Raw genomic sequence first — 16,376 nt, 5'->3', positions numbered from 1 at the left:
AAGGGAAGCGGTGTGTGAGGGGGAGATGAACTTGTGCTGAAAGACTGATTATGATTCCTGCACTCCGTTCCTCTGTTTTTCTTCTATTCCAGGCTCAGGATGGACTCAAGATAGCATGTGGGAATATGCTTTTGTTAGATTCGATTACAAAGCGCTCAAAGAGCTCAGGACTTTTTTTTTGTCCTTCACACACACACAGGCTAAACAAAATTTATGACTGAAGATTTTAAGGGAAATATTGCACAGCTGTGCAAGATGACGAGGGGAGATAAAGGCCAAATCAGAGAAAACAGCAAGGTAAAAAGTTGTAAATTCAGTGAGGAATTTATGAGAGATGGCATAAAAAACCTTCTATTTATTATAGGTTATTTTAAGATTTTGACTGACATTAAATAGAAACACTCAACAGTGTCCTTGGTGGCCACCTGACCTAGGCTTTAGAAATTAAATAAAGTGTCAAGCTCCATATAACATGACAGCTGCTCCTCATTTCCAGCAAGCCCAGCCAGACGTGTCCAGGCACCAGATGGGCGTATGGATGTTACTTGAGCAAAATAGCTTGGTTTTTCTGATGATCTGGTACATCAGAGTTACACCAATTTTAATCAGTTTATCCTCATTATATGCCCCCTTATTTTGGAGATTTTAAAGATGATAGTATTTGTTGTTTTTGAGTTATTCTGTTAACAAACTGCAGGGGTTAGACTCATTAATTTATTCACTATCTGAATTGCACAAGTTAACATGCCTGTGTTGCCAAACCTGTGGAAAATAGAGGGGTACTCACCACAGTGCATGGCACCACCAGCCATATAACCCAAACCCTGTTACCATGTAATCAAATAGAGAAACTTTAACATTTTATCTATTTATTAAAAATTCACACACACACACACAGAGTACCTAAGAGTTTTGCACAGTATTTGAGATCCATACATTATTTTATTTCAAAAGAAATGGCCAAAAATTATCTAGAACATTTCTCAATGCTGAACCAAGTGAAAAAGAAAAAAAATCCTAGCTCCGCCCCTGGATCTGGATTTACACCAAAATATAATTAATAATTTAACATTCAAGAAAATCAGTCCTGCCAGTAAGCAAACGTATGAAAACACAGGATGAACTCAAAATAACTTTGACAACATTTTGTCAAAATATTGTGCCACCAAACCTACAATCCCATACTTTTTCTTGTTCTCATAGATTAAAGCCTTCAGCTGAGAGTTGTTCTTTAATATTTTTTTTTTTTTTTCTGCCTCCTCGCCCCAGACGAAGAAGGAAAACATTGGGGAGACACACTGTCTGCAACAGGAAGCGAGTGATGAGGAGCGAGAGAGAAAGAGGCCGCTCTCACGCAGAGACCGGGCCTCGCCCCATCCTGCCCAGAGGGACTGAGCCCCGCCGCCCCCCACCTCCCCCCACCCCACCCATCTGACGGTCTCACCACCGTATCTTCACTCCCTCACTCACACGCACACTAGGAATACAACTTTTTTGCAACCCCATAATCCTGCATCACATTCTGATGAGCTTGTGCGAGAAAACAATGACAATCAATGTTTTTCTTGTATTTGATCAAAAAAAGTTCACCCATGATGAACTTTGAAATTTTTATACTCTGTTGCATTCGGGTGGATTTCCAAAAGCTAAAAAATAAACAAAAAAAGGGGAAAAAGATCCAAAACGTTTTGGATGTTTCCCCCCTTTTTTTGTTTATTATTCAACCAGGGTTCGAGCTTTTGGAAATCCACCCAAATACAACCGAGTATAAACATTTCAAAGTTAGTCATAGGGGAACCTTTTGGATCAAATACAACAAAAAAACATTGATTTTCATTGTTTTCTTGCAAAAGCTCATCAGAATATAATAGAGGATTATGGCATTGCAAAACATTTGTGTCCCTAGTGCACACTCATGCATGTAATCAGTCCGATATGCGTCCAGCATCACAAAGACTTTCCGCTGCCTTTGAAAGTGTGTGACCCGACAACCCGAGTGAGAATGTGTGCGAGCGTGCATTTGTCTAACAATGTGAGCAAGACGGTGGCAGACGGTGAAGAAATGGAGGATTATTATTTTGTATATTGTATTTATATCTTGAGTATTCTTTCATTCTATCTTAAATGTTTATTTTATGTACTTTGAAATGTTCACGTAAAGGCTGCGACAGACGTTCATTTGGGCGACGTCACTCGACCGATTTGTGGCCTGACGTAAACAGACGTGAAAATTTCCTGTACAAATGTGTTTGGTGTATCGCAGCCTTTATCGCGGTCATATTCAATGGTTCTGACAGGATTCTGTAGCAGTTATAACCAAACTATGGTACAAGCATGACTCCAGTGGCAATACGTGATAACACGGGCTACAGAAAACGCACTCACATCAACACATCACACATGCCCACACAACAACACACAACTGTTTCAGCCCCTACTGCAGTAACTGTGCCTCTTTGTAATAATCATTACAATAGCAGGCAACATTTCATGCTAGTTTCCCACCTAATTTTGCCTACTACTGTAATAACTGTCAATCTTGTAATAATTACAACCATAGCGGGTGAGTTAGCTTTGCATCTGCGCAGGTTATTGTAATAATTACTACAATAGCATCACTTATTACAATGGTGGTGGAGTTAGATCTGCATTTGCTCCCGCTAATGTAATAATTGCTACAGTAGTATCAGTTACTACAATAGCAGTTGAGTTAGCTCTGCATTTGCACCCGCTAATATAATAAATGCAACAGTAGTATCAGGTTTTACAAGACGTTGAGTTAGCGCCGCATCTGCACCCGCTATTGTAATAATTGCTACAGTAGTATCAGTTATTACAGTAGAGGTTGAGTTAACTCCACATTTACATCTGCTAATGTAATAATTGTGACAATAGTATCAGTTATTACAAGAGCGGGTGAGCTAGCTTTGCTTTTGCACCCGCTACTGTAATCATTGCTACAGTAGTATCAGTTACTATAATACAGGTTGTGTTAGCTCCGCATTTGCACCCGCTATGGCAATAATTGCTACAGTAGTAGCAGTTATGACAAAAGAGGTTGAGTTAGCTCTGCATTTGCATTCGGTAATGTAGTAGTTGCTACAGTAGTATCAGTTATTACAGTAACTGTTGAGTTAGCTCTCCGTTTATACCTGCTAGTGTAATAATTGCTACAATAGTATCAGTTATGAAAACAGCAGTTTAGTTAGCTCTGCTTTTGCACCTGCTAATGTAATAACTATCAGTTATTACAACAGCAGTTGAGTTAGCTGTGTATTCACACCCACTTTTGTAATAATTATGACAGTAGGAGTTAGCTCTCCGTTTATACCTGCTAGTGTAATAATTGCTACAGTAGTATCAGTTATGAAAACAGCAGTTTAGTTAGCTCTGCTTTTGCACATGCTAATGTAATAACTGTTATCAGTTATTACAACAGCAGTTGAGTTAGCTGTGTATTCACATCCACTTTTGTAATAATTATGACAGTAGGAACAGTTACTACAGTAGCGGTTGAGTTAGCTGTGCATTCACACCCATTATTGTAATAATTACAAGAACAATACAGTTATTATAACAGTGGTTATGTTATCTGTGCATTATAAAGGTATCACTTATTACAACAGTGGTCAAATTATCTGTGCACTACGTACAATGGTATCAGTTATTACAGTGGAGGTTGCCCTCCCGTATGTGGTGAAAAATTTACTGTGAAAAAACATTGTTACACATTGTGATGATAATACATTAAAATAATTTATTTAATTATGTGGCACACGTATTTGGAAAGGTAACGGAAACACATCCTGTGATTTGACACTGTGTAGACACATGCAGGCAATACGGTTAAAGGGGTCATATGAGGTCTGTCCATAAAGTATCGTACCTTTTTATTTTATTTTTTTTTAAACTATCTGGATTTGATTCATATGTTTTCACGTCAGACAAGTTTGAACCCTTGTGCGCATGCGTGAGTTTTCCACGCCTGTCGGTGACGTCATTCGCCTGTGAGCACGCCTTGTGGAAGGAGTGGTCCCGCCCCGTCGTCGGATTTTCATTGTCTGGAAATGGCGGAATGATTTGGGGGTTTTTTCCATCAGAATTTTTTCAGAAGCTGTTAGAGACTGGCACCTGGAAACTATTCGAAAAATTTATCTGGCTTTCGGTGAAAATTTTACGGGTTTCACAGAGAATAAGGTCTGGTAGTACAGCTTTAAGGACCCCTTTAAGGACGCTCAGCGCGCCACGCTCCGAGCTGCGACGACACGGCACAAGCTACCGGACCATTTCTGAGCTGATGGCTCTGTGGATACGAGACCGTCGTGTGCTGTTTCTCTGGTTATCACAAGAGCTGGACATCAGCCATTTTCCAGCAGATTTCACTTTTAACAAGAGATTTTGTCATGGAAAGCCGCGCGGAGGCTTCGCGCGTCACGACCGATTCGCTTTGGAAGCGAGACAAAGGAACACCTCCGTTTCGGCGTGTCAGAGGACAAGTTTGGACATGTCCAGCTCTCCAGGTGCCAGTCTCTAACAGCTTCTGAAAAAATTCTGATGGGAAAAAAACCCCAAATCATTCCGCCATTTCCAGACAATGAAAATCCGACGACGGGGCGGGACCACTCCTTCCACAAGGCGTGCTCACAGGCGAATGACGTCACCGACAGCCGTGGAAAAACTCACGCATGTGCACAAGGGTTCAAGCTTGTCTGATGTGAAAACATATGAATCAAATCCATATAGTTTAAAAAAAAAATTAAAAGGTACGATACTTTATGGACAGACCTCGTATTTTAATTTGTGCACCGTTCCTCAAACTGTAGATCACCAGGCATCTTCAAAACAGATATTAAAATTTAAAGCAAAAAATGACCCTAAAATCTGTTTATTTTGAGCCTGTTGGTTGAAATTGGAAAGGGCCTGCTGTTCGTCACGCCCCCTCGAATGTTGCTTAGACAAAGCAATTTGATTTTAAAAAAATTTATAAATTCCCACCAAATTTTCTGACCTAAAGCCATCATAACATGGATGACCTTATTGCAAAGTGGGAATTGTTCAACTTTGGGGTATTTTTTTTAAGTTACTTTTCCACCGTATGACCCCTTTAACACATCACATGCACAGTCAGGTATTTAGTGTGACTTCTCACTTGTTTATTAACTCTTGTTGAAAGAATGTTGTCGCCCCCTGCTGCCTGCAAAACGTAGACGACATCTTCAGCATGACAACTTTTCCATCAAATGTTATGCTTCATCAGCAGTGATGTAAAGATAGAAAAGGATATTTTGTGCACAGATCAGTGTGCACTATCAGTTGTTATTTATCCGGTTCATCAAACTGGTACCAAGTTTTTACCAGCAAAAAATATCAGCAATTCAGCAATTAAAAAAAACACCCACAAACAAACCCCGTTGTGCTCTTAATTTGAAGGCCAAATTGAATAAGGATGAATCAGGGAGTCATGGTCATGGGACGAGGCATCAGTTGCATCCTATTAAATCCTAAAACCATCCAAACAGACCCTTTGAGTCACTCAAAAGTCATGCCTCTGATTTGGCAGCTATATTGGGAGACAGATTTGGGATGCAGGAGTGTCTGAAAAGCTCCAGAGAACAACCAAAGCAAGCACACGACAATGAGATGACACCAGTGTTTGTTTCCAACCAAATCTGGGTTTTAGTTTTCATGAGATTGAGGTTTGTTTGTTTGTTTGTTTTTTTTGGCTGTATCAGCTCTAAAAACTCACTTCAATTTTTTTGAGTGTAAAACAACAAATCTTTTCCCTTTATAATACTGATGTCACACCCGTGACATTTGCTTGATGTCAGATGATTAAAAAGATGAGTTTTAAACTAAAAGCCTTTGCTGTTGTTGCATAATGTAAAGCATTTAGTCGCTCAGTTCTGCTTCTTGTAACACACTCAACTGTGAACCTATTAACATTTGTACAGATTGTATACCTATATGCTTAAAGTTATTTTGTTTTTATAACTAATGCCCTGCGGCCATTTAGCTTAATAATCACATAGTACGGTCTTTTATATTTTCCACGCTGTTAATAGTAAAGATAAAGAAACTTGTCTATATTTCATTCAATAAAGTAAGAGAAATTAATTTTTGTGTTTTGCATTGATTTCTGAATGTGTTCCTGGTGCTGTTGCATTGTGGGTAAAGGATGGTTTAGAAGATTTGTTGTTGTTTTTCTCTCTCTCTCTTTTGATAAAGTGTGAAAAAAAATTGCAAAGTTGGTTCTATAAAAGTCTACAACTGTGGAAAATGTTATTCTGATTAAACAAACAGCTCCATCTATGGACAGGTCAAACTAACTGCAAGAAAGCCGCCTTTGATTTTTTTTTTTTCCTCAAAGTACTTTTTATAAATGATTTTTTTTTTTTTTTATGTATAAATTGGTGGTAAATAGAAGCAAAAATGCCGCAATTATTTCTGGAGTTTTGATTTTGTTTTCTTATATTTTCACATAAATAAGGAAAGTTGTATAAGTTATAAACTAATTTTGTTAAATGCCAAATGTTAATAGCGTTTTGTGTGCAGGTTATTTAACTTTTCTAGGGGGACACAGTGTGTTTGTGTGTGTGTGTATATATATATGTATGTATATATATATATATATATATATATATATGCATACACACTATTCAAATTTTGGTAGCCAACACTGAAACCCAGCAACTTCCAACAACAGAAACATGCCTCCCTCTAGTGACCTCAAATATGTAGATATGGTTGTCATTAAAAGTTGTTGCAATTAAACTACAACCCCTGGCAAAAATTATGGAATCACTGGCCTCGGAGGATGTTCATTCAGTTGTTTAATTTTGTAGAAAAAAAGCAGATTACAGACATGACACAAAACTAAAGTCATTTCAAATGGCAACTTTCTGGCTTTAAGAAACACTATAAGAAATCAGGAAAAAAAATTGTGGCAGTCAGTAAAGTCCCTTCGGCTGCTCCCTTGTTTGCACTCGGGGTCGCCACAGTAAATCCAAGGTGGATCTGCATGTTGATTTGGCACAGGTTTTACGCCGGATGCCCTTCCTGACGCAACTCCACATTACATGGAGAAATGTGGCAGGGGTGGGATTTGAAATTTTTTTGGCTTTTATAACAGCTTGCAGTCTCTGAAGCATGGACTTAATGAGTGACAAACAGTACTCTTCATCAATCTGGCTCCAACATTCTCTGATTGCTGTTGCCAGATCACCTTTGCAGGTTGGAGCCTTGTCATGGACCATTTTCTTTAACTTCCACCAAAGATTTTCAATTGGATTAAGATCCGGACTATTTGCAGGCCATGACATTGACCCTATGTGTCTTTTTGCAAGGAATGTTTTCACAGTTTTTGCTCTATGGCAAGATGCATTATCATCTTGAAAAATGATTTCATCATCTCCAAACATCCTTTCAATTGGTGGGATAAGAAAAGTGTCCAAAATATCAACGTAAACTTGTGCATTTATTGATATGTAATGACAGCCATCTCCCCAGTGCCTTTACCTGACATGCAGCCCCATATCATCAATGACTGTGGAAATTTACATGTTCTCTTCAGGCAGTCATCTTTATAAATCTCATTGGAACGGCACCAAACAAAAGTTCCAGCATCATCACCTTGCCCAATGCAGATTCGAGATTCATCACTGAATATGACTTTCATCCAGTCATCCACAGTCCATGATTGCTTTTCCTTAGCCCATTGTAACCTTGTTTTTTTGTTTAGGTGTTAATGATGGCTTTCGTTTAGCTTTTCTGCATGTAAATCCCATTTCCTTTAGGCAGTTTCTTACAGTTCGGTCACAGACGTTGATTCCAGTTTCCTCCCATTCGTTCATTTGTTTTGTTGTGCATTTTCGATTTTTGAGACATATTGCTTTAAGTTTTCTGTCTCGACGCTTTGATGTCTTCCTTGGTCTACCAGTATGTTTGCCTTTAACAACCTTCCCATGTTGTTTGTATTTGGTCCAGAGTTTAGACACAGCTGACTGTGAACAACCAACATCTTTTGCAACATTGCGTGATGATTTACCCTCTTTTAAGAGTTTGATAATCCTCTCCTTTGTTTCAATTGACATCTCTCGTGTTGGAGCCATGATTCATGTCAGTTCACTTGATGCAACAGCTCTCCAAGGTGTGATCACTCCTTTTTAGATGCAGACTAACGAGCAGATCTGATTTGATGCAGGTGTTAGTTTTGGGGATGAAAATTTAAAGGGTGATTCCATAACTTATTCCTCAGAATTGAGTGATTCCATATTTTTTTCCCTCTGCTTGGTCTAAAAAAGTAACCGTTACTGACTGCCACAATTTTTTTTCCTGATTTTTTTATAGTGTTTCTTAAAGCCAGAAAGTTGCCATTTGAAATGACTTTAGTTTTGTGTCATGTCTGTGATCTGCTTTTTTTCTACAAAATTAAACAACTGAATGAACATCCTCCGAGGCCGGTGATTCCATAATTATTGCCAGGGGTTGTATAAATTGAGAGATGCTCACTGGCACCCAAGACTATTAAGATATGTTACAAAACTCAGTAATAAATTAGGAAAATAACAAATAAATGTGGAAAATATAAATAAATGTGAGCAATAGAACAGCATTTTAAAAACCTTATTTGCTTTATAGACTTTCACATTTATTTACTTCATTCTTTGTTTTTGGCCCAGTTGAAATTCGCCATTCTTGAATTTTCAGTAAAATTGGTTTTTTATGTCCTCATTCGGCATCAGTTTCTAGGAATGGTCAGCACTTTATATTGTGGATACCTTTTGGCAACACCATTTGCTTGTGAAACAGGCACTGCTGCTCTCCGACTGGCATAAATTTGATCAAAAATGAAATTAAATGGTGTAGATTACATTAGCTTAATTTGAAAAAGTATCACCTGATAGTTTTTGTAAATTCAGACAAATTTAGCAGCCAGAAAATTCACCCAGAAATTGGGTGGTAAAATAAATAAATACTTGCATTGTATCTCTCCTTGTGACATATCAAATATTTTTCCTTTTTTTTTTTTTTTGGCCGGGGTGGGTGTCAGGTTTTTTTGTAAATGCAGCTTTACAAATTTTCAATTTTAACCCAGAAAATTTCAAAGATTGTTTTTTTTTTGTTTGTTTGTTTGTGTTAATTTTTTTCCTCTAAAATTTATCAAATCAAAATTTACATTGCACCTCTGTGAGTGATATACATTTAAAACTATCTTTAAACTGACAGAATTCCTTTGCATTACTATATAGTAAAAAACAAACAAAATGAGTACACCACAAATGGTCAAGCATTACCACATTGTTTTCTTGCTTCACATTTATTGGACAATTATAAGGAAACTTTTCACAATTTTCAGTCATCAGTAGTCTATAGAAAGGATTCCTGTTATTCCAAGGTGTTGACACCGTTTCAAGGTTTTATCAATAAACGGCATCTTTTACGTCTCCAGAGTGCACGCCCTGCCTGTGTCGGGAGTGCTTCCGTGTTCTGTCACGTACACAGATATAATCAGCCTGTCATTTCACCTGCAAACATAAAAAAGAGCAAAACTGATTTGTGTTAGAAGCCGACAGACTTCCCCCACCGCCACGTGTCTTCTTGAGATCACCGCGTTTTCCTATAAATAATTCCTGCTGCATCCATGACTTATTGTATCACGTTATAACAAGGACTGGCCAAACCAATGGAAAATACAGAAAATAAGATTTGAATTTGCACTTAATGAGCCAAAAAACAAAAGGTCAGTCCTCAGTACAAATATCAGAAGGGAACAAAATTTATGTTCTCAACATTTTACAAGTATTAAAGCTCAGACAGTAAAAAGATCAAATTGGTACTCTTCCCTGATATAAATCCTGTTGTTAAACCAAATTATCATATTTAAAGCTACAGTGTGCAGGATTTAGTAGTGTTTATTAGCAGAAATGGAAGACTGCATTCATAACCATCTGTTCATTAGGATATAAATTACCTGGAACAACAAACTGATGTGTTTCATGAGCCACACAGGAGCCCAAAAGGGACCTACTTACTCCATTTTTTTAGATTTTTGCAGGATGGCTGGAGGACTGTGCTGGTGCTCCATTTTTTTAGATTTTTGCAGCATGGCTGGAGGACTGTGCTGGTGCACATTAACAAGTTTGAGAACCCTCTTTGTTTTTTTTATTAAAAGGGGGACTCTTTTATATTGCTTATCACAAAAAGGCAAAAAAAAAAAAAAAAAAAAAAAAAAACACAATTCCCCATTGCCAAACCTGACAGGGAAACAAAATTGTGACCCACGATGCTATAATGCAATGTGCAACCTCGCCACTAGATGACACTAAATCCTGCACACTGTATCTTTAAAGTTCTCCATTAATAACACCTTTTAAAAAAAAACTGTCTATCATGTTTTCACTGTAAACACAGTGCCGTAAGCAAAATTATGAAGGCAAAATTTAGGAATAAATTCAAACTGCTGTAACTTCTTTTTTTTTTTAAATGTCTCCTGAAACTAATGACAAATGAGCACAGCTGTAACCATGACAACACAGTAGCGCTAGCTTTCCGCTTCAGATTACAGTTGTGGTCAACTCAAACAGTTTCGAGCAGCAGTCCTTCTTTAAGTCAGGACATACGAAATCCTAATCACAAAACAAACACACAAACAAACAAAAAAACCTGATTACTCAGGAAGACACAAAGTTCCTTTTCAGAAAATTCACTAAATGGAAGATGTGACTTTGCTCCTGCATAGCAGCCTGTGAGCTTATTCCAGGACTCGTTCCTTTTTTTTTTTTTGCCTGTTTCATGACTTTGAATGGGAGGAGGGTTATAGAAAGGAACAAAAAAAAAAAAAAAAACTGTGCACCGCTTTCTACTCTCAAACCCAACCACTGCCTCCCACAGCGCACCGCCTCCTCCGGAACAGTTTCAACTTCCTCTTCCTTTAAAACGGAAAGCCTGTCTTTCTTTGTGCACCCTGACCACAGTCAACGGCAACTTTCAAGCAGAAAACTGACTGTGTGGGGCGACGACGGCGGCGTGAAAACGGGTGACAGTTAACACTTCGTCCCTCGCTGGTGTTTCAAAACGCTGAAAAAGAGGAACATGTATAATTTAAACTTCACCCTCCTCAAAAAAAAAAAATCCCCTCAACAAAACAAAAACAAACAAACAAAAAAGGCAAGAAAGAGAAGATCCAACATACACACCCTGACTATTTTCATTTAGCTTACGTTTTAGCGATGCGCTAAGTAACCCGCCTTGGCACTACTCTACAAGAATCTCTTCAGTCTTTATATTTTCTAGAACAGTACCAGAATTCGACAAGTCTGAGCCTTCATCTTTGGGAAACTCTTCGGGCTGGAGCAGCATCGACGACCCCACGCTCCCCTGCAGCCCCGCTAGCGCACCCTGGCTGAAGCACAGGTGCTTCATCACTTCGCTCGGACTGGAGAAGGTCGTCTCGCAAATGTTACACTTGTAAGGCTTCGAGGAGCCCATGAACAGCGCCTCCATCTGGCTGCTGTCTTCGCCTGCCGCGCACAGCTCCATGCTCTGGCGGTCCACCACCGTGTAGGAGTCGGCCCCCTGGTTCAGGCACACGTGGCGGGCCGCCTGGTTGGCGCGGCAGAAGCTCTTGCCGCACGCGCTGCACTTGAAGGGCTTGCCCGTGTGAATGTACATGTGCTCGCGCCAGTGGCTCTTCTGGATGAACTTGCGCCCGCAGGTGGAGCACTCGTATTTGCGCCGCTTTACTTCTCGGTCCAGGTCGGTGCCCTCCAGGTTGTCAATGTCCGCGATGTCCGATGGCGGCGGCGTGTCCGCTTGGGAGTTCAAACCTCCTATGCTCCAGCTGGACGTGCTCACCTCTGCCCGCGGAGAGTCCGAGTTGGTACCCGAGGCAGGCGCTTGCTCGCCGTCGCTGATTATCTCGACCGACGTGGCGCCAGCCGAGAGAGTGTGCGTGGCGTTGTTTCCCTTCAGGACCGCCTCTGCCTCCAGCATGCTGTGTTCTCCACTTAACACCGGAGAGAGGGGGTTGCTCGACTCAGACGGCGTTTGCTGCAATGCCTGGGTGTGCTGGAGGAGGTGCTCCCTCAACAGGCTTCTCTGATTGAATCGACTCCTGCACAGGTGACAGGAGTAATGCTTGCGAAACGAGGCGCTCCTCTTCATGATGCTGGGCTTAACATGCAGGATGGCGTTACCCGAGGAACCATCCGCAGTTTGCACATCACTTTTATCTTCCTCAACCATTGGCTGTGCGCTGCTGGTCAACGCCTCGGCCTCTGAGGGCGAGGAAGCCACTTTGGAGAGGAAGGCGTTAGCGTACGCAACCGCGTACTCGGCCGTGGCGAATGGGCTGGGCCGCTCTGCGTCACACGGCGAGGAGAGCTGGCGCCGATTGAGCGATCCGGCCGACAAGGCGGACTGCTGTTCGGATATCTGAATGCCGTAGAGGGATGAGGAGAGGCTCGCGCTTTGCTCGGGCTGTGAGTAGGCGGACTGGCTGGCCTCCTGCAAGAGCGGGTAGGCGTGCAGGAATCGAACCCCCTGCTCCAGGCGGGCGGGATCAATCAGCTGGGGTGCGAGCTTGCCTGTGTACATCAGGTTGAGGAGGTAGCTGAAGATATCCGGCTGGATATCGGCGGCCTTCAGGCGCACACAGTCGCTGAAAAACAAAATTGAACAGTGATTAACGGCGACGAACTTGCGGCGCAGAATCCAGGAAGGGGCTCTGACACTTTGTGTACGTGACTTTACCTGTCCTGGTGAATGAAGAGCATCCTGAAGTAGTTGGAGAAAGCAGCCAGCACGGCTTTGTGCGCTTTGAAGAAGACGTCTCCGATGGCCACGGTGCAGTCGCACAGGAAGCCAAACTCCCTTTGAGCGTTCAACTGCTGCAGCAGGATAAGACCATGGTTGGCCAACTCCATTCTTCAGGCTGCACAAAGGCACGCAAGTGCACAAGCACACACGCAGAAACAAACACACACACACACACACCAAAAAAGCAGCAGTCAGTTTCCTGTCTGGAAGGAGACCGGAGCTTACTGCAACAACAAAGAGTTACAGTGACGGCAAACAACCATCCAACACTGAGCTCTCAGAAAACAAAACAAACTCCAAAACATTTAGACACACTGTAGTTGTTTTGAAAATTTCAAAACTGTTTCAGAGTTTGAAAACTATCATATCTACTTCTTCTACAAAGCAGGGTTTTATTTTTTAATCCTGTTTAAGAAAATGAAAATTCAACTGCAGCAAAATACATTTTTATAAATAAGAAATTTTATGTCACACACACACACACATATATATATAGCAAAATTGTCAGGTGTCTGAAAGTTTATAGGTCTTTTATACAACTGTGATATTTTTTTAATTTATTTTGCTGCATATGAACTGTTTCATTTTCATATATATATATATATATATATATATATATGTACATATGTTACCCATCAAAGTGTCAAGCAAAATAAATAAATAACATTTGACAATGATCACTCAGTCATAAAATAATTGTTTAAAAAAACAAACCAATTTTTATATCAATTGGAGGTGGTGATGGTCTCGTGGTTAAGGTGTTGGGCTTGAGTCCAGAAGATCATGGGTTCAAATCCCTGCCTGACTGGAAAATCACTAAGGGCCCTTGGGCAAGGCCTTTAATCCCCTATTGCTCCCGGTGTGTAGTGAGCGCCTTGTGTGGCAGCACCCTGACATCGGGGTGAATGTGAGGCATAATTGTAAAGCGCTTTGAGCGTCTGATGCAGATGGAAAAGCGCTATATATATGCAGTCCATTTATTTATTTTACCAACTGCAGGAGATCACAACACAAAATTGTCATTTTTTTCCATTCCACTGACAACACATTATATATTACCCGTATTTTTTTAATGGGGAAAATTGGTCAAACATCTTACTTCATATATGCAACATACAGGCAAGCATGTACACCACCTGTTGCCTGTAAGTATAAGATTTGTAATCTGATATGGATGCACATTCATGCAGAATCCAGCAGGTGGCACCACATCATGTAATGTGTTCCTGTTAATGAACAATGTTTTGATGGGTGTTGATTGTGCCATCACTAATCTGCAGTACAGCCAAAAAGTTTTGGTACCATCCCCACATTGTACCAGGTTCTACCCATAGTTTAATTCCAGTTTTACATTCCCATTCTGATGCATATTTTGTCCCGTATTTGTTGTAGTGGGTATCATGTTTCTTTTGTAGTAGCTAACATAGGTTAACTCAAATGAATGAGGGTGGGAGGAGGGGGCAGCTACACATCTATGGGATATTACATAGGCTAAACAAAGCTACTTTTTTGATTGATCCGGTGCATCAAAGTTCACCAGATTTTGATCAGTTTCTCCTTGTTATATCCCTTTTTAAACTGGAGACAAACAATATGACAGCATGTATTTGTTTTACATTATTGCTGTGCGAGCCCTTAAATATTCAGCAGCTTTATAATTCATTTAAAAGGTTTCCGGCACATTATACTGCCCGAGCCTTGCAAAACAAACTGAAATAAAGTCAAATAACTGATTAATCGACTGTTGGAAAAATAATAAAAAATTATGCTATCCAATTAATTATTTTAACTGAAGAAAACTGTTAAACGTTAGAAGAGATACAGCTTCCCAAATGTGAAGATTAGCTTGTTTGATGTATGTATTTTATTGTAAATTTACCATTTTTGGATTTTTGACTCCAGGGTAAACAAGACACATAATTTGAAGATATCAGGTTTTGCTGGAATCATTTAAAACATTTTCCTGATATTTTATTTGACTTAAAAAAAAAAAAACTAATAAGCACTTTAATCATCAATAAACACATTATAAATTAAATTAATTGTATTTACCAGCAGTATGTAATTTCTTACTTTCGCTTTTGTACAGATCTACTTTCACATCTGAATAGATAAAACAACGACAAAGTAGTTTGTTGTCGTTGAGACGTACTTGATCAGCTCCTGTCTGCGTGCTAAAAATGTAAAGTAAATAACGTTTTAAACCCGGCCGTGCAAACGCAATCTCAAGGGATGTGTCTGAGGACTTGCTGCTGACCAAATGAGACGACTGTTGTTGACCTCAAAGGTCACTTGGAGGATTTAGAGAGCTTCAGGCCATCACATGATCAGGGTTACGGGCGTTGACGTACATTCCTAAAGCAGAACTGGTTCTACTCCCTTCCAAACAGAATGGAAAAAGCCTGTAGGCAGGGCGAATCTACTTTCTTCCACATGTTCTCCAACAAATAAAGAGACAGAAGGCCCTACATGCTACATTGGCTAGCCAAGTTGACCCCATTTGAAAAAAAAAAGTGCCAGTCGAGCCTAATATTCATGTTTCATCACAGGGTTCAAACTGCAGTGATGGTAGTTCTGCAGAGTTTCAGGGAAACATTAGCGTTAGCCTCATTCATACAAGCACACTAAACAAAACGTTCCTGTTGTTGTCTTGGGGACAAAGTTTATGAGAATGTGCACAAAAAGGGTAATTCTAACAGCATTGGTGGATAAACTCAAGTGTGAACAAAGGCGCAGTACGAGGGCAAACAACAAAGTGGTCGCAAGTGCTATGGTATGCTACGCAAGTAGCATTAGCTTATTTCAGCATTTTGCAAGTCACTGTCGCCTTCAACATCGCAATCCTGAGGGATTTCAAACGGGGTCATCTGGATGTGTTTTCACTTACATACCCCTTAAAGGTGAATTACAGGTTTCGCTTACTTTATTCAACATTTCACCATGACGCAATTGTAACGGCTGCCATTTTAACTGCTACATTATTTGCACATGATAAAACCACAACTTCCTCACAGCAGAGCGATATTATTACATTATAGTCTTGATTTTAGCTTAGTTGAACTGACATTCTTGATGTTCTACACTGAAAAAAAGAGAACAGTTGAACCAACTTAAAAAAAAGTTACAATTGGTAAAACCTGAATGAATTAAGTTGTTTGAACTTAAGTTTGTTCTAATTTACAAACTTAAGTTCAAACAACTTAATTCATTCAGGTTTTACCAATTGTGATGCTTTTTTAAGTTGGTTCTTTTTTAGTGTATGTAATTATAGTGTAAAGCGCAGAAAAGGCTTTACAGCTTCTCGTCTGAGGGCACTACAACACCTTGAACACAGTGGGATTATATTGCACACCTTTTTAACAAACTAATGTATTGCCAAGTATTTTAGGTACAGTTATTTATATTTATCGCAAAAAAAAAAGACAGTGAGGAGGTGCATTGTATAATTCACCTATTTTCAGTTTTTTTATGTCTGTTGCTTTAAATGTAAAACTGAAAAAACAAAAAGTTACAGCCCTCCCATAGTCACCACTGAAAAATGTGTTGCCATGCTTCTTGGA

At 39.8% G+C, this 16,376-nt stretch overlaps 2 protein-coding genes across 5 annotated transcripts in view; one reads left to right on the top strand and one right to left on the bottom strand.

Annotated features, from left to right (window-relative positions):
- The window catches only part of akap12b (A kinase (PRKA) anchor protein 12b), a 61,331-nt gene extending 58,712 nt beyond the window's left edge, over positions 1 to 2,619 (top strand). For all 3 annotated transcript variants that reach the window (XM_034162466.1, XM_034162465.1, XM_034162467.1), the window contains one exon: positions 1,270 to 2,619. The gene's annotated coding sequence lies outside the window, so the exon portion shown is untranslated. The remainder of the gene's footprint in view (positions 1 to 1,269) is intronic.
- A 6,678-nt stretch (positions 2,620 to 9,297) lies between these two features.
- The window catches only part of zbtb2b (zinc finger and BTB domain containing 2b), a 40,673-nt gene continuing 33,594 nt past the window's right edge, over positions 9,298 to 16,376 (bottom strand). Inside the window, exons 2-3 of one of the 2 annotated variants that reach the window (XM_034162574.1) lie at positions 12,751 to 12,931; positions 9,298 to 12,658 (exon numbers count right to left, since the gene is read on the bottom strand). In XM_034162574.1, the coding sequence (XP_034018465.1) occupies positions 11,254 to 12,658; positions 12,751 to 12,923 (1,578 nt within the window). In that variant the 5' untranslated portion in view covers positions 12,924 to 12,931 and the 3' untranslated portion in view covers positions 9,298 to 11,253. The remainder of the gene's footprint in view (positions 12,659 to 12,750; positions 12,932 to 16,376) is intronic. The other variant, XM_034162575.1, reaches the window with a different exon arrangement.

Source organism: Thalassophryne amazonica, chromosome 21 (assembly GCF_902500255.1).
Source record: "Thalassophryne amazonica chromosome 21, fThaAma1.1, whole genome shotgun sequence".
NCBI classification, from domain to species: Eukaryota; Metazoa; Chordata; class Actinopteri; order Batrachoidiformes; family Batrachoididae; genus Thalassophryne; species Thalassophryne amazonica.
This window is presented reverse-complemented; position numbering and strand designations above follow the sequence as displayed.